We start from the raw sequence: 24,829 nt of genomic DNA, 5'->3' as shown, positions 1-24,829 counted from the left end.
ATATATTGCAAGTAGTTTCCGGTGTGAGAGAGTCAACCATCTTCAGAGACATTGGACAGGGGATCCCCAGATATGTTATCATCTTGCGTAGGGCTTTTCTCATGTCCCCACATGAGAAGCTAGAGCTGACAGACAGGAGCTCACCCCATGTCGCAGATTTGAACTGCCAACCTCCAAGTCAGCAGTTCAGCCGGCACAAGGGTTTAACCCATTGTGCCACCGCGAGGTAAATAGTCACTGATTGATGTATTCATCTTGTTGTCTGCCTTCATGTCATTTCTGACTTATGACAACCCAAAGGCAAACCCATCATCTGTTTTGAAAAGGCTGACTTACCCAAGTCCCTTTTAATAAGAATTCCCTTATATCCTGAGCACATCTGATGGAGAAACCACACATCTCCAAACTCCAGCATTTTGCTAGCCTTTGGGCAAAGACTGCTGAAATCATCATTGATTTCTCACGAAAACAATAAAACCAACAGTGAAATGATACATCTTATTATTTTATATCAAAAAGAACAAAAAACATACGTTCTTTATTTACATGCTATCAACTTCCAGATATCACGACTCCAATCTACTAATCCTCTTTTGCATGGGAAAAAGTAGGGAAGAATATTGTTTTTTCCCCATGCTTGCAGCGTGGAATGCAGGAATCTTTTCTTCTCATTGGGCAAGACTAGATTTGTTGCTCTAAATCTCTTCCCCAAAATGCCAGGCAGTTGTAGGGATTATTGCTGCAGGCAGATAATGAAGGAATCCATCAAGAATTTTGCAAAGCTTTTCTACATAGGCACACCCACCCTGAATTTTAATCAACAATTTAAGTTATCCAAGATACCAAACCCCTTTCCTCCCCCTCTGCTCCACTGATATGGAAAAACACCCATTGAAGCTGGACACATCCTCAGGCCATTTTAGCTTATAAATACGTTTCTATATGAAAAAACAAGATTTGAAACACTCCACAGTGTGTTACACTTTTTGCATATGGAGAAATGGAAAAGAAGTCCACATAATATAAATATTAATTACTCTGGAGATTTAAAAACATCAAATCAAACAGTCATCCTTAGTCATCCCTTATTGTTCCTAACTTTGGTTGTCCTGCATTACACACTGAACCATTCCCACTCATTGTGACCTCTTCCAACAGTTCCAAAGGATTTCATTTCTTTCCTTTTCAGATGTCTAGGAATTTTTTAGGCAGCTTCCTCATTTTAATACTGAAACATCCAGGGTTCCTCAAAAGGCAAATATGCACATGCCCATAAAAATGTGTGAGAGACAGAAGCCCCCCATCTTTAAGCATTCTGTGCTGAGATATGGGGAAACCATAGTCAATCTCCAAAGTCAATCCATTTATATTACACTCAGAAATTTCAAATCTTTTTTTTTGTCATGTCAGGAGCAACTTGAGAAACTGCAAGTCGCTTCTGATGTGAGAGAATTTGCCGTCTGCAAGGACATTGCCAAGAGGATGCCCGGACGTTTTGATGTTTTTACCATCCTTGTGGGAGGCTTCTCTCACGTCTCCACATGGAGCTGGTGCTGATAGACGGAGCTAATCTGTGCTCCCTCTGGGTTGGATTTGAACTGATAACCTTCAGGTCAGAAACGCAAACTTCAAGTCATCAGTCCTGCCGGCACAAGGGTTTAACCCACTGCGCCACCAGGAGCTATCTCAAATCTGAAGGTTTGCCTTAAAAGCAGATTTGGAATAGATTAAGTTCAGTACAATGTCTTTCATCTCAAGTTTTTAGTGGGTGGGAGCAACAATGGAAGTAATTCAGTAGTGCTGTAGTGTAGAATTGTTCCTTAGTGCTTTCTAATGGAAGTTAAGTTTCCAAGTGAAATAATATAAGGCAGGAAGATCATAGCTCAACAGCAGAGTACATAATACTGCTGAGTGGACGGCAGACCATAACTCAGTGATAGAGTATACATTTTGTGTGTTGGAGGTCTCAGATCTTAGCATCATCTCTTTTTGATGCTGGAGACTCTCTGTCAGTCAAGGTAGACAAGGCAGAGCTAGACAGACTGACTCAACCAAATGCAGCCTCATTTTCTCAGAAACTGTCTCATGTTGAAATTTGCCGTGATTCAATCTAGGAGTGTTAATATTCAGATTATGAGAGCTGCTCTTTTGTGCCATCACCCAGCCTACACTCAATGTCCTGGTTGACCCTGTGATAGGTTTCCAGGGGTTGCTGTTCTTCGGCCACAGGAACTCCTGCCACAGCGATCAAGTCTTTTGCCAGGTTTTTCTGAGACTGGCTCCTCCGTCCAAGCCCATCAGAAGCTCCTTCAAAGAACTGGGCAATGAAGTTGGTCCCCGAAGTCTTGATGAGGTTCCCAGCTGCAAAGACGTAAAGCACCGGGTTGATGCTACTGCTGATGAATGCCAGCGCGGTGGCCCCTGCCCGCCCACTCTTCCAAGCCTGACCAAGCTTTTCTGCAGTCCTTCCTGATGCCACGTTCGAAGCCACCTGGAGCATGTTGACAATGTGGTAGGGCACCCAGAGGACAGCAAAGCAGATCACAATGGAGACAATGAGCTTCTCAGTCCGAGCCCCTTGCCTCATCCTCACTCCCCTGAGCCGTATCAAAATGGCAGAATAACACCCAACGATGATAGTGAATGGTATGACAAAGGCCACCACTGTTTCTAAGGTGAAGTGGAAAATGGCTAGGTTTGGCCTAGAGTGGCAAGGTTCACAGATATGACGCATTTTTGAAGGGTCCGTCACAACCTGTCGGAATAAGAAGGCCGGGATAGACAGCAAGATAGCTCCCAGCCAAATCCCAGATAGGAGCTTGACCACCAAGTGCTTCTTGCGAATGGCTTGGGAGAAGTAGGGCTGGTTGACTGCAAGGCACCGATCCACACTCATGAGGGTGATGATGAAGATACTGGCAAACATGTTGATGCAACACAAGTAGTACACCACTTTGCAAATGGCCAGCCCAAATATCCAATCCCTGAAAATGAGGAAGATAACAAAGAAAGGAGTGAGGAGCAGCACTGCCGCATCAGCCATGGCCAAATTAACCACCAGAAGGCAGGTGACTGAACGTTGACTTGGCTTCATTTTCCATAGGATGCTCCAGATAACAAAAAGGTTCCCAGGAAGTCCTATGGCAGCAGCCAGGAGAAGAAAGACAACACCAGTACCGCTGGAGGTCGAGGAGCTAAGGAGAGTGCTGTTTCCTGAAGTTCGGGTGCAATCATTGGTGGTTGTGTTGACCAGAGATGATGAGGATGCCCTGCCAGGGGGAAGGAAGAAGAGGACCATGAGATCAATACTATAATCAACCCTCTATATTCACTGGTTTAGAGGTATAGCACCCTTACAAAAGTGAAAAACTGTGGGAAATGCCTTTTTTAAATCTGAGAGAACACCTGCCTAGGAATCTGTAGGTCCCCCAAAACAACTCTGTAGTCATATTCCACTAGAAATTGAACACAGAATTGCACTGGAGAACCTGGAGATTCCTAGACAGGGTTTCTCTCTAAGAATCTCTAGTTCCTCCAACATGACTTGATGGTTGACTTCCAGTGGAGGCTGACCACAGAGTCACATTGGGGGATCTAGAGATACCTTGAGATAGCATTCCAGTCGAATCCATAAATAATCAAACCCACAAAAGTCAAACCTGGAAATGTGGAGGGCCAATTGTATCAAAATCTGGCCAAATCCCTGAGTCGACACAGTGTTTTAAGTAGAATATATCCCAGTCAAGACTTAGTCATGTCTAGAGTACATCAAGAGCAATAGGCCTTAATGACTCACTTCTTGGTTTCAAATGATCTGAAATATTGATCTAGCTGACTAGTTCAAGACTTTGCATTTCTTCCCATTCTCCCTCGCTCGATCCCTCACTCACAGCTGAAATGTATGTTGCTAGTTTTCTGGGCAGAGGCTAAAAAAGGTGAAACTAACCATGTGAGTCCATAAAATGCTATTTGTGGTTTTTATTGTTACGGTGAGCCTGCTGTATCCACAGGCTCTTGATCAATGGATTTAACCCACTGTGAATCCAAATGTATATCTGAATCTCCAGTGGGGAGCACACCACCTGCCTGCTTTTGCCTTTGAGGCAGTGGGGATCCTTCATAATATAAAAGCAGGTGTGCTGCCCCACAGCATTTTCATAGGGACTTGAACATTCACATTTTTTAAAATTTCTGCAAGGGGTGCATAGAAGTCCATAAGAAAAACATAGTCTGGTCTTTTTGTTACCTTGGAGTCAATGATGACTATCCAGTATATTTGGATACCTGGTGTAAGCATTGCATCGAATAGGCATGGTTACTATGTGGACTTGAATCAGACAATAGTGCATTTTGCAGAAACAGTGAGAAATTATTGCAGTGGTGATAAAGGTAAAGAATAAGGAGGAGGAAAAGGAGGAGGAGGAGGAAGATGCCAGCAAAGTAGTGCCAGTGCATTTGTTTTGTGAAGTTCATATAATAGATGGATAGACAGGGAAGTAGCTAAGCAAGAGAAGTTAGCGATGGAAGAAAAAAGACAAATGTAGAAGCAGAATACCAATGAAGGAAGGAAGGAGGGAGTAGGGGATCAAGCACGTTTCTTGAGTCCTCTCTGTTCTTCTGAACCTCTTATTTCAAAATCTTCAAGCTGGTTCCAGTCCAACCCAAAGCTAGGACGCTTCTAGTATATCTCCTTTTATCCCCCCAATACCACCACCACTTCCAACCTGGACCATTGCCACTTGGTCTTCCAGTTTGGCTTGGACTACATCTATACTGTAGCATTAATGCAGTTTGACACTACTTTAACAGCCATGGCTCAATGATGTGGAATCCTTGGAGTAAGCGTTTGGTGAGGCACCAGCACTCTGGACAGAGAAGGTGAAAGACGCAGTAAATTCCAAGGATCCCATAGCACTGAACCACAGCAGTTAAAGTGGGGTCAAGCCAATGTAGACACCCCTATAGTTTCCATGATCCAGAATCACTTACATGGGAGAGTTGTGTGCAGCTCAGGCCAGGGAAACTGTCTCCTGATTCTGCTGTCTCTGTCCCTTCATATCCTCCTTTGGGAAACGAATGCTCTCGATCTCTTTGCAGAGACTGTGGATTGCTACGACAATTAACTGCTCTGATGCACGCCGAGACTGGAAGCTGGAATGAGGTTGAGTAATGGAAGAGGCAGGGAGTGGCTGCTGGGCTGGCTCTCAGCACGCTCTTCCTTGGGTTTCTCCTCATGATCTCCAAGTTGGGACTTGCTCGGAAAGGAAGGACACACCCAGCCATCTCCAAGACTGGAGGATGGCAGTTTAGGAGAGCCTGTTCCTTCCCTGTTCCCTTGTTCTTGCTTGGGCTGCAATAGTCATCCTTTGATTCTTGTCTCATCCTTTCATTCACAAAAAGCGTCTGTGCTGATACAAAAAGGGAAGAGGCAAGACCACAGGAGGATGCCTGCAAAGGGCTGATAGGAGACCTCCCCAAGCCTACTGGACAAAAAGTCACCCGATGCGTCCTTTGAAGAAGAAAACTGAGCCTTGATCATTAGGCAATGGGTAGTTTTTCCAACTTTTGTCAGAAGCTGAGAAAGTTACAAGTTTCCAAAGACAAGGAAAAGGGATATGTGAATAGGAAGGTAGATAGATATATACATAGACAGCTAGATAGACAGACAGACCCATGTAAAGGAAATGGGATGGGTGGTTGGATAGATAGATAGATAGATAGATAGATAGATAGATAGATAGATAGATAGATAGATAGATAGATAGATAGATGGAACTCCCTCCCCAGTGAGATTAGATCAGCCTCCTCCCTCCTGACCTTCAGGAAAAAGCTAAAAATGTGGCTTTGGGACCAAGCCTTTGGTCAGTAAATTTAACTATATATAGTTAGGAGTGATTTGAGAAACTGCAGGTCGCTTCTGATGTGAGAGAATTGGCCATCTGCATGGACTTTGCCCAGGGGATGCCCGGATATTTTGCCATCCTGTGGGAGGCTTCTCTCATGTTCCCACATGGGAAGTTGGAGCTGACAGATGGGAGCTCCCCTTGCTCCCCGGATTCGAACTGCCGACCTTTTGGTCAACAGTCCTGCCGGCACAAGGGTTTAACCCATTGCACCACTGGGGGCTCCTTAACAGTGCAAAAAGAAATTATGAAATAGCACAATGACGAATGGAATGGCCCTGGATTATGACTTGGATTGCGTGATTTTAACTGATGTTTTAATGGAGGTTTTAATGCTGATGTTTTTAATTGTTTGGTTTTTAATGTGTTGTTTATGTATATGTGTGGCATCTAATCATTGCCTTTGCAAGGCCGAATCTCCTTTGAGGTGAGAAGGACAGGGCACAAGCATAGAAAGATCTAGTCCCAATGTCCAGAATCGCCAAAGCAAGCTAGAAACAGTTCCTGTCTGGATGTAGGATGCTGTGGGTTACAGCCCAAACAACTAACCCTTGAAGCTAGATTTTCTCATAATCTCCAATATTTTACAGATGAAAACCAACACATGTGGCCAGGCAACACCACAGTGTAGCAAAAATGACAAAGGCTATTAACAAGGAAGGGCAGACAAAACTAGAAGATGCTGCAGCAGTTTGCTTTTGCCTAAGTTGGCAATCAAGGATATATGCTTCCCCCTTGTTTTCTCTCCTAATGCCGACCTAATGGAATGTAAATTGCTTTGTTTACTTGAAGGAATCTGAGGACAAAGGGGAGAAGTGGGGTGAAGATGGAGTATGTTGGACATTTTAGAAATAGCTGAGAAAGTGGGATAGCAAATTTTTCACTGGGACCGTTCCTGCCAACTTAGGGGAGTCGGGGGCTATATTCTGGGTGGTAATAGTTAAAATGCCTCTTTGTATAATATAGGGAAAGGGTTCTTCTGTTTACCACTAAGGTCTTGCCATTCAGGGTAGGGTGGGAATTGTTTATTATAGTTTATTTTAGTATTTTTTAAAAATATTTTATCCCTGGGATAAAGTGTCCTACTAAAACCACTCAGAGACCATTCTCTCTCATTCTGTCAAGGGAAATGCTTCTCATTCCCTAAAGTATTTTTAGTGTGTTGTGGACTTTGTTTGTTTTGTTTTTTAACTGTGCTTTGAATATGTTTCTAACTGTTTTAAATTGTAATGGGCCTTTGGTATCTGCTGTTTCATTCCAGAATCTTTGGTGGATTGAAGAAATACAGTATTCTTTAAAAGGCTGTACAAGGCTAAATATTTTTCAGTGGATATTAGGGTTGTGCTTTTGGGGTAAACCTTGACCCATTTCTTGTCCTGGCTGTCAGTGGGGGGTCCCTGATCTGTTTTTTTGGGAGCCTCCTGAAATTGGGAGGGCAGATATCTGTTTTCACTATGGGTGCCGAAAGATCTGTTTTCTATCAGGGCAGAGGGCTTCCTAGGCTCCCCTTCTCGTCATAGGCATGTTTCTACTCTAGAGGAGAGGTGCTCAGCTGCAGGCACTGGCACACACATTAAGGAGGCTTCTTACCCGTTTCTCTACTCTAGAGGAGAGGCACTCCTCTAGAGTAGATACTAAGATGCCACACACACACACACACAGACGTACCAGACACACCTTCTCCAAGGCAAGTATCCAAGATCTGTTTCTTACTCCAAAGGAGGTGCTCAGCTGCAGGCAGGCTGAACGCCTCACACGCACTCTCTAAGGCAAGGAGGCTGCCCATGAAAAGCAGGCAAGGAGCTGGGAATCCGGTCCCGCTTGCTTTCGTGTTGAGCTGATTTTCGTGCAGGGAGGGGGCTTCTCGTTATGTGCTCCCAAAGGAACAAAAGTAACAAAAGAACGAATGTAACAAAGGAAAATGGGTTGTGCGCACAACTCTATTGCATATGTAGAACACAAGTATGAAGCCCAGCCAAAAAGCACATTTTCAGGAATGCTCTTATCACATATTGAGAGGCAGGAATGTAGAGTTAGGTATAAAGACGTGTGTGGTTTCAGAATACAAAATGAATTTATTAGTACATAAAAGTACATCATACTTAAAAGCATACAAAGTAGAACATATAAATAATCAATTTCAGATCAAAAGATGTGAGAGTGATGTTTGTACAGAGTGTTCTAATGTTGCTTTGCACTGAAGCTTGAAGCAAATCTGATTCAAAACCATAGTGGTATTTAAAGCTGTCCACATATATTTCTTCACGCTATTTGCAGGCATAGAAATTATGGCACTCTTTGGCAAAGGTCAAAGGCCTTGCAAAACTATAACTCCCAGGATTCTCTAGCAGTAAGCCATGGCTGTTAAAGTAGTGTCAAACTGCATACATTCTACTACAGAAGGCATGGGCAAACTTTGGCTCTCCAGCTGTTTTGGACTTCAACTCCCACAGTTTTTAACAGCCTACTGGCTGTTAGGAATTGTGGGAGTTGAAGTCCAAAAAACCTGGAGGGCCAAAGTTTGCCCATGCCTTTACTACAGTATAGATACACTCATAGTCACCTATGACTATAGGTGGGTTGAGGGAACAGGGAAAAAAATATAGAAAAAACAGTTTCTCATCTAAGTCTCCAAGTCTCCTCAGAGAGATGGGGCAGGATATAAATAAAGTTTTATTATTTTCTATTATTCTTGCAAAGGGAAACATGCAAAATTTCAACTTAGCCCTAGTATTAATAAATTACCTGATTGAAATGATTTTGCATGCTGGATTGATGTAATATATTTATGCAACCATGTTGTTTTGGGCGTGGAGAAGTGGATTGGTGAAACATACTAGTAGTAAGAGAAACAGGATGATGTTGAAAGGGAAAACATTCAGTTTAATACATCCACCCCTTCAGAGATTGTGAGAATCAGTGGAAACTTAGCTGAGATTTTAATTCAGAGTATTTTACTTTTTTTAAAAAAAAAGAAGGCAGCTAGGAATCTTTCAGCAAGCATGGCCAATGAGTGACTCTTGCCATATTGGGGATTCTGGGAGCTGTAATCCAAAGTGGACATTTTTCCAAACTCTATATTTGGTCATTGTTTCCCTAGAGATGTTTGATTGATTTTATTAAGTTGTTATTTGTTTTCACTAGTGGTTTCAGATAAAGACTGGTTCTTCCAGTGAATGGATTCGAAAGGTTGACGCTCCAGATGACAAAAAAGCAGCCAGGCTAGACCATCATGTGTTATTTGGCTTATCTGAAGAGGAGATCTGAAAATGAAGTTAAAAATAGCAACAGAAAAAAAAATTAAAGCTCATTTTGGATGGAATCTCTACCTCTCTACTGCTGCGGCATGGTTGAATTCGCTTTTTTTAAATACCAAAACTATATTCCCAAATGCTCAACTCCATTTTTAAGTCATTGCAATGCTATACATTTGGGGATTGAAAGGCAAGTACATGGGGGTGGGGACAGCATTCTTATTTGAGAGGAGCGATGCTATCATTTTATACCCCCTGCCCATAAGACTGGATCCACACAGACATATAATGCAGTTTGGAACTGCATTATGTGATCATTGTAGACCACATGGGCAAACTTCAGCCCTCTAGGTGTTCTGGACTTCAACTCCCAGAATTCCTAACTGCTGGTAAACTGTTAGAAATTGTGGGAATTGAAGTCCAAAACACCCGGAGAGTCGAAGTTTGCCCCTGCCATAGACCCATATAATTCAGTTGGTGTAGACCCATATAATTTAACTGCATTGAAGTACATTATATGAATCGAACTTGACCATATAATGCAGTTTCAAATGGCAGCATAGATTCAGCCCAAGTCATATAACCCATATCAGATAGTAATGCTACCACTGCATTTCCACACACTTGGAAACTCAGTGCACTTTTCCAGAGAATATTGTACACTTGATAGGAATCTAATCTAGATGTGACTAAGGCATAAGGGATAGCTGCCAAGTGTAGGTGTGTGTTGGAGTGATACTGATGACAACACCACTCCAAATGATCCTTCAACCACATAAATGTCCTCAGGCCATTCCTAAGTAAAACATTGTACTCTCCATAAGGTACACAATGAAGGAAATCCCCAAATCCCTTAGGCATTTGACTTGTACAGGAAATGACATTTACCTGAATCTTAAAAAAAGAAATGGGAGATCGAAAAGATAAGACCATTGATGGCGAAGAAGGAGCCTCCGACAGCCAACATCCGTTCCCATCCAATATCTAAACAGAAAGAGAGTTTCTCAGTTATATAGTGTAATGAATAGTTCGCACATCCATGAGGAAGTCAGAACATTCCTGCTCGGAATCATATAAGACTTATCGATTCTGGTTTGGTCAACCCAATGTTTGTTTGTCATCTTGATTTTTCAGGCTCCTTTGGCAAGATTAGCTAGTCTATCACATCCATATTTTCAGTCACCTCTAAGATAAATTATTTGAGAGAGAGGCTTTCATTCAGATCACATCCAAGACTACTTGAAAAATTGGCAAAGCAAGAATTGGCACACTGGTGGTGGTGGAAGGACACTGATTTTCAAGCAAACTGTGCTGACAATGAAACAAAAGCCTCTCTAGCTGCAATATCTAAAGTCTCTACAGGAGGTGAATTCAAATAAATGACTATGTATATTCATTGGTAATATCAGTATGCAAAGGGATCTTACAGCACCTATGAAAGTACAGTATAAGCTTTCATAGATTGAAGATGCACCTACACTGCAGAATTAATACAGTTTGACACCAATTTAACTGCCATGATTCGATGTTATGGAATCATGAAAGTGTCACTTTAATCTTCACCAAATTGCTGATGCTTCACCAAACTACAAATTCCAGCATTATTCTCCCACATTTTGAAATAAGTAGTCTGTATAGATGTGCCCTTAAATAATCTCAAAGGTGCTGTAAGATACCTTTGCGTACCAAAGTCTCTATCCACCTAAAGCTATGTTGGATCCAGGTGATGTTTCAAGTGCATTGTATACCATTATGAGTTTTTAATTGAAATAAATTGCCTTCATCTAAACGTTGGGAATGTAATACTGATAATGCTTTTGGTAACATATGATTTAGATGGGTTCACCAGTTACTCCTTTTTGGTAGTCTATATGATTCCATATTGACTTGGCATGAGAAAGATTGTTAGCACATCAGTGGTTACTCCTTTTGGATTGGACATATTGTTTCTTGTCATTCTTGCCAATATCCTTTTGGTCTTTTTGGTTTACGGCAACCCTAAAATAACCCCATTATGGGGTTTTCTTGGCAAAATCTGTCCAGAAAGGGTTTACCCTTGTCTTCCTCCAGGCTGAGAGGGTATGACTTGTCCAAGGTATATGATTTCCAGAGTTGTTGTCTCATGCTCAAACCACTACACCATGGTGAATGTATTACTACATACTAATTTTGATCATAATTATTTTTGGCATTTGTTGATGTACAATTTTTTTTTTTAAAAAAACCTCCTTTTCCTTCTGCAAAAACACTGACTGCAAGGTTGGAAAGATAAACATACTCCATGTATTATTCAATGGCTTTCACTGCATATGAATGTGCATTTTTATAGATGCCATTTTTTTTAAAAAAATGCATTTTTGGTAATACAGTCAGCTTGTATTACTGTATATGATCATGTATTTCCCCCTTGTTTGGGCCTTCATTTGGGTGGTTTCTTTTTTTTTGCAACCATACTTTAGAAAGCTATTAACCGTTTTAAATGAATCATAGAATCTTAGAGTTGGACTGAAAAGCATACCAGGTCCAACCCCCTGCTATGCAAGAATACAAACTAAAGGCTTATCTGCACAAATAAAAACCCCTGAACTCACCTCAAATACAGCACTGGCAGACTATACAATGCCCAGCTACTACTGGAGTGTATCTTGGATTTTCTGCTCTGCTTCTGGGAAAGTTGGAGGATCCAGCTGTCTGGATAGCAATATTGGGTTTGTTTTGACAGGTCTACCATCCAGATGGATATTGCAGCCATCACCCTTTCTTTGTGCTGATCAGTATAGGAAAAGAAGGCAGATTGTCCCTGTGTTGCCACTGCCAATGTCTGTGGGCCATAAGGCTCCTTGTGAGCACTTGGCCATTGCGGTCATGCCTGATGTTGTCAGAATGGGGTACCCATGTTACCAGCAAGAAGGAAGGGGGTCACTCTATCCTCTGTTTGCTGATCACACAGGTGTCTCATTATGATCTCAGCAGATCTGACAAAAGACGGTTGATTTATTATTTACTTAATTTCCTCCTGATATAGGGGCTCAAGGCACATGGTGAAATGGTGGTCAGGTGATTGCAGAGAGCTCCATGCCCACTGGGAATGGCAGCAGCAACATAGGGATGGGCCAACAAAGGAATCGTCTGGACCACTTAGACACATGGCCAGATTCAAGAGATATGCTCTGGATATGGTGAAGCTTCAGGCCCCAAATTTCCTGGATTTGGGTGCATCACACATAGATGTTCCCTAAAGCACTTACATCCAATCTCATTTAAAGATCTTCAAAGAAAGAGACTCCACCGTCTTCCAAGTCAGCCTATCTCATTCTTGGACATCTCTGATGTTTAGAAAGCAGTATCCTAATACATGGTTTCAAGGCACTAGACCAGATGATGGCCAGCTGCTTGTAGGGAGCTCCACGGCCAGTGGGGAGCAGTGGCAGCAGCACTGGGACAAAGGGAAAGTCCAGTAAGGGGGCAATTTGTAGACATGGCTCCGGATTCAGTGGGTACTGTTTGGATTAACTTGCTCCATGTAGTCATATCCTACAGCACTCCTGAAATATGGACATCCAACCTTTGTTCAAAGGCCTCCAAAGAAAGAGACCCCACCATCCTCCAAGTCAGGCTATTCCACTCTGGAAAATCTCTAATATACAGGAAGGAGGTTGTTTGAAACAACCCAAAACTTACGTAGTTCTGCAACATCAATGGAGACAGGATTACTCCACTTAGAAGCTACTCTCCTCCCAGCAAGTTGTAGGACATAACGGCAGCGGCATTCCCCCATATCTTTTGGTTCTGTGATGTTTATGCCATGCGTGTGGCTGCTTCCATTCACCATCATGGATAAGATGCATGTCCTTCCACCACAGTACTGGAATTCTTTGACATCCTTTGCTTCAGGTGGAACGGTACATTCTAGGTTGACCCAGTCTCCCAAGGGTTTCAGAGAGAGAGATGGAAATACAGGGGCCGCTGGAGTTAAACAGGGAAGATAAAAGCCTCAAACTGACATTTCCAGAGACACCAAGAGGCTTCACTTTTCTATTCTAAATATGTGTGCAACAGTGGCCACATTGTTGTTGTTGTTGTTATTGTTGTGTGCATTCACATTGATTGGAATTTAAATTGCTAGCTTTGGCGAGGAAAACTGCCAGAAAAGCCAGAAGGGCTCCATAATTTTCCCCTATGCTGTTTCGCTCGTCATCTAGTGGTCAGCCTGTGCTGCTACATTCTTGCATTATTTTTATTAGTTCCCAGTAACATGTTTACTTTGTTGTGGTTTTAAAAGGAAACGACTTGTTGCTGTTTCTGGATTGTTAAAAATGAAAGCACAGGTCAGCTAATTTTTCATTTTGGGTTGCTGGGGAATTTTACTTTGACAAAATGCATCATGAGCTAATCTTTTGCAAGAATGTGCAATATAACATTGGGAAAAGGGGAGCGTGAGAGAAAAGGGGACATTTAGCATTTTGGGTTGTCCCTCAACATAACAAAAGTGTTAAAAGGGCACAGATGTTCATTGTAAAGATTCATCTCTCCATTCTCCAAAAAACACATAAATGACCATGTTGGACATTGCATGTTGCTACTTACAAGGTTTTTTTTTTTTTGGGTAGCATTGGTTGACATAAATGTGGAGGTGCAGCCTCCACGTTAGGGGTGTGCACGGTACCATTTTTCAAAATGGGATCTGGGAATACCAGCAGTTCCTAAATCTGAACCTCGGGAAATGGGACGGGCGACGGGGCTTGAATTGACTTGGATGAAATGGAGCACATGCTGAATGAGAAACAGTATTTTCCCCCTCCAAATTATTGGAAGGTCCCAAAAAAATGGAATGGAGGCTGTCTGAAAATCAGCACTGAAAACGGTATGGGTTTTTCCTGAATTTTTCCCTAATAAATGTATTTATCATGTTGCAATATCTTGGTTAAAATGTGATTTTTGCTATAGTGGAGTTAAACCTGTGCCTGTTATTTCTGCGCCCCGTATTGCATATTTGTTGAGCATTGGACTATGAATTCTGCTCAGCTGATTGACTTTGGGTAAATCATAAAATCTTAGCCCCAGAAAACTATGATAGGTTCACCTTCGGGTCACCATAGGTTGGCAATGAATTACTAACTCCCACATGACCATGACTTGCTTTGTGGTGAGAAAGCAAGAGCGGAGAATGTCTGGTTTCATTCCTACAGCCAGGTGCACATTGATAATATCAGTGCTGAGATCTCTCTGGGTCATCTAGGGATCTCAACATTCTTTTGTTCATTTTATGATGGAGAAGTGCTTCTCACCTCCTACTGAAACATGGCATGGCTGTGTGAGTCTTACAGTACGGTGGGAGCTATATGGCTTAGCATACCATAGGTCCACATATGTGTGCTACACTAAAGGTTTCCTGCACTGGTCAGTGTCCCAACATATTGAGGGATGATTTTTAGTTGAGGAGTTGAAAATGTGTGACTATTCTTCACATACCTAATGAGTAGACCACAAGGATGACAATTAGAAAACCAGGATCCTCCCTCACATTTTGGGGCTCTGACTCCACCAGAATTACCAATAACCAATAGTGATAAGAGGTGTAGTCCAACAACAAATGAAGTCATAGATAGTCCCACCTTTGGCCTTCAATAAGCTGTGATAAAGGGAGGGGGGGGGGGTTAAAACAGGAATTTGCTTACATTACTGTATGATGGCATGGGCCATCAATAACCTTAGAAAGAGAAACCTACCTGTTACATGTAGGGAGATGGTGTCACTTGATGCTGATATGACCCTTGTACCATCTTTCTTCATCCAGTAGTCACAGGTGTAATTTCCAGTGCTGGTCAATTGAACGTTGAAAGCCATGCTGCCCTCTCGATAAGGATCAGGGGGCATTCTGTGGATTTGTTGCCCATCATTATGGAAGAACCTATACTCTTCAACAGTCCTATTTTTCAATCCTGAGCACCTGAACTTAACCTTCTCGCCTTCAAAATATTCAGGATATTGGGGCTTGACAGTGATTTTTGGGGGGTGCAGAGCTTCAGAAAGGAAGGCAACAAAGTTAGGTTTCACATCCAGCTTCAGTACATGTTCTACATTCTGGAAATCCCTTTCTGACAGCACCCCAACTTCCATGGCTCAAGCATATGTGTATTTTGGTATACATGGGAGCCCGGTAACTTTTACTACCATGTGCTAAGAAATCCTGTTAATTAATTGCAAAAACATGCATTAGGATATTTGCAAAAGTGCCTGTGAGCTTTGATAAGCACTGGTGCCCAATACACAATAGTCCCATGTGTTTTGCTGTGTAACTGTCACTTTGTTGGCTTTGAAACATGTGACAGCAGACATCTACTGGATATGAACATTATGAATCTACTCAATTCTAATCCCTGAATACTGAAGTTCACTTATTAAGATGTAACTTCTATACAGAGTTCTGTATATGAGAAGGGACTGGAAGTCAGTGAAAGAAAAAATGTCTGGTATATAGAAGATCACAGTTTCAACTCTTGGACAATTTAGTCCCTGGAAGGTTCAAATAGCCGCTGAAGACAAAAGACTCTCTGCCTGAGAACCTAAAAACTACTGCCAGTCAAAGTAGAAAATAGGAAGAGATCCGGTGACAAATAGGGTGATCTAATACAATGTGGCTTCTTATGGTCGTCCAGGCATGGGCAGGTCTGAGTTTCTAAGCCCATGGCTGAACCAAACCCAACAAAGTTCCTCGTCAAAGAGGGCATCACTTCTCTAAATTTAACCAGAAATGGCAAAAAGAATAATGAGAAGACATCTGGTTACCTGAAGATGCTCCTTGCAGGACCACAATGTGCATCACAGCTGGAAGATAGAAAGAAACTGGAGAAGAAGAGTTTATTTGCAAAGACTAAAAGCTTAAGCTGCAAAGATAACTTTCCAGATGTTCCAGACGGGGTATTTTGTTTTCAAAGGGCCAGCTCCTAGCACAGTTCAGTTGATAACACTTTTTATCATTAATTGTATGGGCTCCTTCTTTGGAGGCTTTTAAACAGAGGCTGGATAGCCATCTCTCAGGAGTACTTTGAATGTGATTTTCTTACATGGCAGGGGGCTGGACTAGCCTCGACACTCTATGTAAGTGATTCACGCCTACATAGAATCATAGGATCATAGAATCCTAGAGTTGGAAGAGACTACATGGGCGATCTAGTCCAACCTTCAGCCATGCAGGAAAAGCACAATCAAAGCACCCCAAACAGATGGCTATCCAGTCTCTGTTTAAAAACCTCCAAGGAAGGATCACTGAGTTCCACTGTTGAATAGCTCAAAGGTGACCCTTATGACAGAATAAGCAATCAGCAGGTTTCCAGGTACTAACAAGAAAGCAGAGAGAACGATTAACCTAAAGTATCTGCCTATGCATATAAATACTTTATATGCTAAATATTAAAAAATGGACAAGATGAAGTTTTGATTATTATTTTTAACCCCTTCTCCATTACCACCTTCATCTCCTCCACCACCATATTTTCATTAATTTCTATGCTACTTGCTACATCTAAGGACATTTTTATGTCTTTATGGTGTTTTTTTTAAACCTGTTTTCATAATACAGAGATGATAGAAAAAGATTAGTAAGAAGTTAGTAAGAAGAAACGAAAGGGACAATTTCAAACAAACATCAACATACCTAGGATGGAAAGCACAAGACTAATGTCCATTGTAAGATTTGAAGTTTCTCTCCGGCTACGATTTCTCAGAGGCTGCCCTTCAGTGTATCCTTTCCAAAACAGATCACACTGCTATTAAATGACTTCTGAGACTAGTCACGAAGTACAGATTTACAAAATCACACTGCTGGGAAAGGCCTGTCTGAAAGGGAAGCCAGCCACGGATCTGATGGACCCCAGTGCTTGAAAAAGAAAGTATTTGGGGACAGCTGACTGGAAGCATCAACAGATGTAGATCACATCAGCAATTCCTCTTTTGTTGCTATGTTCCTTACATCAGCCTCCAGCCTGCTTCTGGTTAGCAAGAAAAAAGTTTGCTGATGACAGGAGTTTTCATTTCAGCTAGAGATACAGGGTATATGAATATTGTAAAATATGGATGTTAATACATAGGAAGGTAGGAATAAATTGTGAGATCAAGTAATCAAGCCAGGAGTGGTGTTTTGTCCCCATGGAGTGTTGCTGTGATATAACCAAAAAAGAAGATAATAATGCTGGATATAGACTGGAATTATCAGGGGTGCATCTACAGTGAAGAATGAATGCAGTTTGACACCACTTTCACTACCATGACTCAATGCTATGGAATCACAGCAGTTGTTGTTTTAAAAGGTATTCAGCTTCTCTGCTAAATAGATCTAATGCCCCACCAAACTACAACTCCCAGGATCCCACAGCATTGAGTGATGGTAATCAAAGTGGTGTTGAACTATCGCGTTTCCCCCCAAATAAGACACTGACTTATTTATTTTTCCTCAAGAAGACACACTATGGCATATTTTCAGGGGATGTCTTATTTTTATTAAGTATGGTACAACAATATGCATTTATGAAATGATCTCTCTGGGTTCAGTAGCAGACTGCTTGCTGAAGTTTTCCCCCTATCCCCTGGTGTTTGTGTGGGGTGAGAGAGACCCACTGTTGTTGGTCAGTGCTGGGGAGCAGCAGCTTTATTGGTGTTTGTGGGAGATGAGAGAGACCCTCAGACTTTTGCTGGTTGGTGCTGGGGGAGAGAGAGCCACAGTGCAGAGTAAAATGGTAGCCACAGCTTTACTTCTCCCCCCTGAGGACACACAATAAGTAAAGCGTCCTGCTCTTCACTTCACGGAGACTTTTATTTTCTATGTCTCCCTCTATGCCTCAGCTTGCAGCACACACAGAATGACAGGGACTTGACAGGTCATTGTATGCTGCATAGCCATGCCTATCACTTATTTTCAGGGTATGGCATATAGTGCACAAATGCTTAGAAATCCTGCTACATCTTATTTTATGGGTACATTAATTTTACTATAAATGCATAGAATCAGAAAGGAATGCTCACACGGTTTTCCCCAGAATTGGTTTTATTTTCTCTCCTTGAATAATAATAATAATAATAATAATAATAATAATAATAATAATAATAATAATAATTGCACAGACAGACTACAAACAGAGGCACAACTACGTGGCCCAAATGATTCATTAGAACTTATGCCTCAAGTACCACCTTCCAGCAGCAAAGAACTGGTGGGATCACAAACCTGCAAAAGTATTGGAAAATGAACATGCAAAGATACTGTGGGACTTCCGAATCCAGACTGACAAAGTTCTGGAACACAACACACCAGACATCACGGTTGTGGAAAAGAAAAAAGTTTGGATTATTGATGTCACCATCCCAGGTGACAGTTGGATTGATGAAAAACAACAGGAAAAACTCAGCCATTATCGGGACCTCAAGATCGAACTGCAAAGGCTCTGGCATAAACCAGTACAGGTGGTCCCAGTGGTGATTGGCACACTGGGTGTCGAGCCAAAAGATCTCAGCTGGCATTTGGAAACAATAAACATTGACAAAATTACGATCTGTCAACTGCAAAAGGCCACCTTACTGGGATCTGCACGCATCATCCGAAAATACATTACACAGTCCTAAACGCTTGGGAAGTGTTCGACTTGTGATTTTGTGATATGAAATCCAGCATATCTATCTTGTTTGCTGTGTCATACTGTGTCGTGGTGTCAATAATAATAATAATAATAATAATAATAATAATAATAATAATAATAATCTTTATTTCTAACCCACCCTCTGTCCTGGAAGTGGATTTCCTTTTATTCCCAGGAAAACCATAAAACCTGTTCTGATCAGGTTTACAAGCATCCCCAATTATTAATGAATTTATGAGGTTTGTAAATCAAGAGTGGCAACAGCAATGGATTTATGAGAATTTTATTCAGTATTGTTGTTGCTTTTGTGAACTAATGTCATGTCGACTCCACCTCATGGTGACACTATGAAGGAGAGATCTCCCAATTTCAGAGGTTCCCAAATTGTGTTAAAGCATTATAGGGGTTCTGCACAAAATCTTAAATTTGAAATGGATTTTAAAATAAAACCACACAAGTCCAACTATTTGATTTACAGTCTTCATAACTGCTCTTTTGCACTACAACTATCACTATCAGGTATGTAGTTGCCTGCTATGCATTTTCAACATTTTATTTGCAATTTGGACAAATGTTATTCATATGCAGTGAGTCTTTCACATTCATGTTTCTTTTTAAAATTTATTTTCTTGTATAGTTTTTTTGGGATAAAACATATTTGGAATTATTTGTAAAATACCAGAAGAAGATTTATTCAAAGACTAGACATTATTTAAGAAAATGGGAGACACATTTACATTAGTGTAAAATAATCTAGAATATATTTTTGATTAAACGATTCAGGAAGAGAATTAGGGTTTGTGGAGAATAAATGTCTTCTGAAGAGTTTCATGGCCAAAAAAGTTTGGTAACAAATGTCTTGGCGACTCAGAGAGATTGACGTTGAAATGATAGTTAAACAATGATAAAAATGTTTACAAGAGGAGTATCAAGTGGACTTATAGCTTCTTCGTTTCTTCCCCTTAATTAGATACTCCTTGTGATTCATCTCAGGTTTCAACAATATGATGTAGCATTTGGGGAAAAAGATGCAAGCTAGCAACCCAGCGCTGGAGGCTAGGATGGAGAAGATCTCCACAGCCACCATGTATTTGCCCTTGGTGCTCAAGTAGGTTGGAATAAAGGACACCCAAACACTGCAGAAAACCAACATGCTGAAGGCGATGAACTTGGCTTCGTTGAAACTGTCAGGTAACTTTCTAGACAGGAAGGCTACAGTGAAGCTGACCGCCGATAAACAGCCCATCAAACCCAAGACACAATAAAACATAAGAACAGATCCTTCGTTGCATTCCAATATGATCGCCTCTTTGAAGGATCTCATGTCCACCTCTGGGAAAGGAGGCGAGAATCCCAACCAAACTGCAGAAATACCTGTTTGAATAAAGGAGCAGGAAAGGACAATGATCGCTGCCAGCCTTTTCCCTACCCATTTGCTCTTCCTGGATCCTGGCTTGGTGACTAAAAATGCCAGAACCACTAGGATAGTTTTAGCCAAGATGCAAGAAAGTGCCACGGAGAAGGTGATACCAAAGGATACTTGTCTCAGAAGGCAGGTCACTTTCCCAGGTTGGCCAAGGAAGAGCAATGGACAGAGGAAACAGAGGAGTAGGCAGATGAGGAGCGTGTAGCTGAGACTTCGGTTGTTGGCTTTGACGATGGGAGTATCTTTGTGCTTAATAAAAGTTCCAAGTACCAAAGAGGTGATAAAGGAAAACAAGAGGGCACACAAAGTGATAGTGATCCCCAGAGGATCTTCATAAGACAGAAAGCTTACTCCCTTGGCAATGCATCCATTCTGATCCAGGTTTGGGTACTGATCTTCTGCACATTTAATACAAGCATCCATATCTGTGGAATGAAGAACTTAAGTGTCTCAGTGCAATTTTTGTTGCTCTTGCTCAATTGGAGGCTATTGTTCCTGGTGTCAAATAGGAAGTAGAGGCTTTACCTTAACTTTGAGATGCAAGGTGGCGTGGGGACAAGGAACTGTGGCAAGCTAATGGTAGATATTTTGACACCCATATTAGTAATATTAGATGTTAATACTGACATCACAGACTAGTGTTATGGACTGAGGGGATTATTTTTTTCAGGCTGAGACGTGCTTTTCAATTTTGGAAAAATCTCATATATTATTAGTATTATTTTGGGGTTAGCGGAAAGGAGAAAGGAAATCTCCTTTTGTCAGCCAGCTGCAGACAGATTTAAAAACAGAGCTTTTTGGTAATGATTCTAAAACTTCCAGTGTAAACAATAATGACAGTTACCCAGAAAACAATAAAAATGTCATGACATGCTAAGGTAATTTGTATAGGGTCATGTACCGTATAGTATTGATCTCAAAATAATAGTTTTGAAATTCATATCACTAATGTAGAGCTGGTGTTTGATATCGAGTGAATCTACACTGTAGAATGAATGCAGGTCTGTCACCACTTTAGTTGCTATGGCTCAATGCTTTGGATTCCTGGAAGTTGTAGTTTTGCAAGGTTTTTAGCTTTCTATGCCAAAGAAGAGCCTCACCAAGCTACAAATAGCATGATTTCATCAAACTACAAATCCCATAATGCAACAGAGAAGGATAAAGCATAACTGCAAGTATTGCATAGCTTTGAGCAGTGCCAGTTAAAGTGGTGTCAATTCTATAGTGTAGATGCACCCATCCTTTCAAAGCTCAACTCAGTTTCCTAGGTACATTTTCCTTGCCTTTCTAAAGTTGTTGACCATATATTATTTCACTTACCATTCAGATTTGAGATCTTCCCTTCCTCACATGGAATACAATCATAGCAGCAAAAGTGTTGTTCATTCTCCTTCTTGATCTTTTGATAACCAGGTCGGCAGAAGTCATTACACAGAGAAATGGGGGGCACCTATCCATAAACAAAAAATACTTTACATTTAGGGTTTTAGGATTGATAGATACAGGAGCAATGATTATGACCAGTGTGGTTTATTGCTTTTAGTATTTGAATTATGATGCTAGAGACCAGAGTTCAAATCCTCACTCAGCCATTGAAACACACTGGATGACCTTGAACAAGTCATACTCTTCCAGCCCCCTTCGATGAAATCGTGCCATAGCTCAGAAACAACGTGAAGACACATAACCAAAAAAAATCCCACAATGATTCAACTTGACCAAAGCGTGTGTGTGCACATTTTTAAAGGCATCTACACTGTAGAATTAATGCAGTTTCTTGCCACTTTAGGGGGTGGCCATAGTTTATAAAACAAAGCATGGCCATTTCCCTACCTGCGTCAGGTCTCTATGCCAATGGATCTTCTTTTCGTCAATGATGAGCTCGTTCCCTGGAGGAGCCTTGGGATCCAACTTTCCAACTGTGACTCTCTGGTAGGAATCGTTTTGGAAGGTGACCAAGTTTGTGACATCAAATCCTGCTGCTAATTCTCTTTTTTCATTGAGTGTAATTTCATCTCCCACACTGTTATTGAATGAAACCCTCTGAAGCCAAGAGTGGAGCTTGGTAGAAAAAAGAGAAAGAGGTTTATAAACTCCAACTGAGATAATTCAAATAGGTTTGGGAAATGGCATACCGATGGCTTGACCACTTCACACCACATCAGCATATGGTTTTCGAGAAGACATTACCTGCCAGGGCTCCACTTTTAGAGGTCTCCCCCTATCTCCATCACCCATCACTCTATGAATTGATCTAGATGAGTATATGATGTGCAAGGCATGTGCCACCGCATAGACCGCGTTATAGATGCTATAGCTGTGGCCAGTCATGCTCATTTCAAAGAATGGTTCAGTGAGGTCCTCCAGCATCTCATCTCCAGTACATGTATCATCTGAACCTGTAGGATCAGTAGTGCCAGAAACCAAACAATTGAATGCTTGTTCCCAGAAATCACTGATGAAGCCATCTCCATTTGCCATGTTTGGGTCAAGAGTCCGAAGAAATTCTTGGAAGTCTTGAACCTCTTTTCTGTGAATTACGAAGGAAATAGCACCATGGAACATTTGCATATTGAGGCCTTTTTGCAAGGTATTAAATGTGAAATCAATCTGGGCTGTTGTAATCCACACCTTCCCAGAGGATGTCTTCATCTTGTTCCAAGGATCTAGAAGATAATAAAGCACTGCTCTACCCCATATGATATATGCCAGGGTCCTTATGGTCACACTGTCCCCATCGATAACCACTGCATTGGCTGTGCTGCCCATGAAAAGTGGACTATAATTGAGAATGTCATTGATCATATCATTTATTCCAAGGTAAACCCGGGGATTTTGAGGATATCTTTCGGTGAAAGCTAAGCAGATTTGATTTTGGGAAAGCATGGATTCCAGAGTCATCAAGGAGTGTTCTCCACTCTCATACTCAATAACTATGAGCCCAATCCATTTCCAATTGAAATGCAGAAGGAGCTGGACAATTCCTTGATACTGAAGGCCTTCATTGGGAACCATGCGATAAAAGGGCGGCAAATCGGTCTCATACCTCCCTGATGGTTCAAAAGAGCCATAGGAAATCTAGAAGGAGAAAGGCAACCATTTCAAAGCAGAAATACAATTAATATCTGAACACCTTTTGAGACATTAGTAGGAGTTATCAGAAACCCTGCATCATATATAATGCTTAAAGAAGCATTAGAGCTGCAAATTTCACTCAATTGTGACACTACAGTCAAGAAACATCTCATGCATTTGTACCATACTCTGGACCCCCATATAGAGTAACGTCTGCTGCAAGATCTGTTTTACCCTCATTTTCCCTTTCTTTATTCCATCCCACCTTTGCTTTTATGGCTATTTGCAAATAAATGTATCTATGAACTTGCTTCCAAAGAGAATCAGGAAGAGCAAATTCTATAAGTGCAATTAAATCACATCTACAGATTCTACCTGAGGTATCTTGTAAGGGACCAATACTTCTGCCATATATAAGGAGGTATCAGAATCAAGTCCTCCAATAGCAGCTACTAGATTTTTCTGGATGCCACATTGGTAGTTGGGAAGAAACTGTTGTGATTTATAGATTAAATCCAAAGTGGTACGATAAGTCATCTTTGCATTGGAGTAGCTGTCGTAGATGTGGAATCCAAGAGTGACATTGGGCAAGATCTTTGGATTGTCATTGATCTCATTGATGGCAAACACCAAGGCCAGGACATGCTGGTAGAACTTTGTTGTCACTCTGGGGGGAAAAGCAGCGGATTGTATGAAGGTGGATGCCATCTAATACATAGAAAATAATTGTGTCATGGTTTATTCATACATTAATGAACAAAAAGACACCATCCAGGAAGACGTTCAAGAACTGCCTTCTGACTAATTGTTTCCATAGGAGATCATCACACTACACATTATATTTAAATCCTATGTCTACTTCCTGTGGAATCCTGGGATTTGTGTTTTAAATTGGACCCTTAAAAAATCTCAGCCAGAGACGTATTGTGTCTCACACTAAACTACAAACTCCAAAATGCCACAGGAGACATCCATAGGATTTAAAGTGGGAAAGCAGCACTAACAATATAGTGTGGTAATCTATAGATGAGTAGAATATGTTGACAAAGTAATAAACATCTGTAATATTATTATTACCATATACTGACAGATATAATAATTCTGTGTAATGATTTGGGATGTAATCATAGGACTTCATCCCGCTGTGTTTTTCCAAGCGTTTCTCAACATGTATTTTCTCCGCTCTCCCCCAGTAGTGGGATGAAGTCCATAGTCCACACTAAAAATCTCATTTCAGTTTAGGTTTAATCTGAATTCACCAAAAATTCACAAAATCTGATTGTGAGAGAAAGTGAGTCTGGAAGATTTATGAATGTTCATAAGTCCCTGGAGACCTGAAAAAGTGATAAGAGAAAGCAAAAGTTGGATGGGAGGAATGTCAGGATACATGGAATCTGGTTGTATTGGTTTTAATGTCACTTTTGGAAGCTTCATATCTTCTGTGATGTTTCCTGACTGCTCCAACACAATCAAACTCAGTCTGATTGATGGATCTGCCTCACTGGACGTAATTTGTTCCACAGAGTGGGAATAATAATA

At 41.2% G+C, this 24,829-nt stretch overlaps 2 protein-coding genes across 3 annotated transcripts; both read right to left on the bottom strand.

The window, feature by feature from the left end:
- Positions 1 to 489: 489 nt before the first annotated feature.
- Positions 490 to 5,338, bottom strand: LOC103277547 (leukotriene B4 receptor 2). The gene is made up of 2 exons (XM_008115354.3): positions 4,990 to 5,338; positions 490 to 3,269 (listed from the first exon to the last, which is right to left on the bottom strand). Coding segments are annotated over exons 1-2 (1,140 nt in total). The 5' UTR covers positions 4,992 to 5,338; the 3' UTR covers positions 490 to 2,131.
- A 2,620-nt stretch (positions 5,339 to 7,958) lies between these two features.
- LOC100562370 (vomeronasal type-2 receptor 26) lies at positions 7,959 to 24,813 on the bottom strand. 2 transcript variants are annotated; one of them, XM_062957004.1, is made up of 8 exons: positions 22,406 to 24,805; positions 22,049 to 22,276; positions 21,536 to 21,665; positions 15,947 to 15,985; positions 14,887 to 15,180; positions 12,839 to 13,123; positions 10,046 to 10,141; positions 7,959 to 9,166 (listed from the first exon to the last, which is right to left on the bottom strand). In XM_062957004.1, exons 1-7 carry the CDS (start codon positions 23,228 to 23,230, stop codon positions 10,053 to 10,055), a joined length of 1,890 nt encoding a protein of 629 aa, XP_062813074.1. In that variant the 5' UTR covers positions 23,231 to 24,805; the 3' UTR covers positions 7,959 to 9,166; positions 10,046 to 10,052. The 2 variants fall into 2 exon arrangements, with proteins under 2 accessions (XP_062813074.1, XP_062813073.1); XM_062957003.1 differs by lacking the exons at positions 7,959 to 9,166; positions 10,046 to 10,141; positions 12,839 to 13,123; positions 14,887 to 15,180; positions 15,947 to 15,985 and adding an exon at positions 18,195 to 20,640 and having other exon boundaries at positions 22,406 to 24,813.
- Between the last annotated feature and the right edge of the window lie 16 nt (positions 24,814 to 24,829).

The sequence above is a fragment of the Anolis carolinensis genome, chromosome 6, assembly GCF_035594765.1.
Source record: "Anolis carolinensis isolate JA03-04 chromosome 6, rAnoCar3.1.pri, whole genome shotgun sequence".
Classification (NCBI taxonomy): Eukaryota; Metazoa; Chordata; class Lepidosauria; order Squamata; family Dactyloidae; genus Anolis; species Anolis carolinensis.
The sequence above is the reverse complement of the archived record's forward strand: the minus strand, read 5'-3'. Positions and strand labels throughout refer to the sequence as shown.

Bases quoted from the DNA above. Each gene is read 5' to 3' on its own strand.
- LOC100562370 (XM_062957003.1), bottom strand. From the start codon at position 23,230: ATGGTTCCCAATGAAGGCCTTCAGTATCAAGGAATTGTCCAGCTCCTT. The intron at 21,666-22,048 runs GTAGGGAAATGG...GTTTATGGATAG, and splicing joins GGCATAGAGACCTGACGCAG to GTGCCCCCCATTTCTCTGTG. The intron at 20,641-21,535 runs GTAAGTGAAATA...TTCATTCCACAG, and splicing joins GAAGATCTCAAATCTGAATG to ATATGGATGCTTGTATTAAA.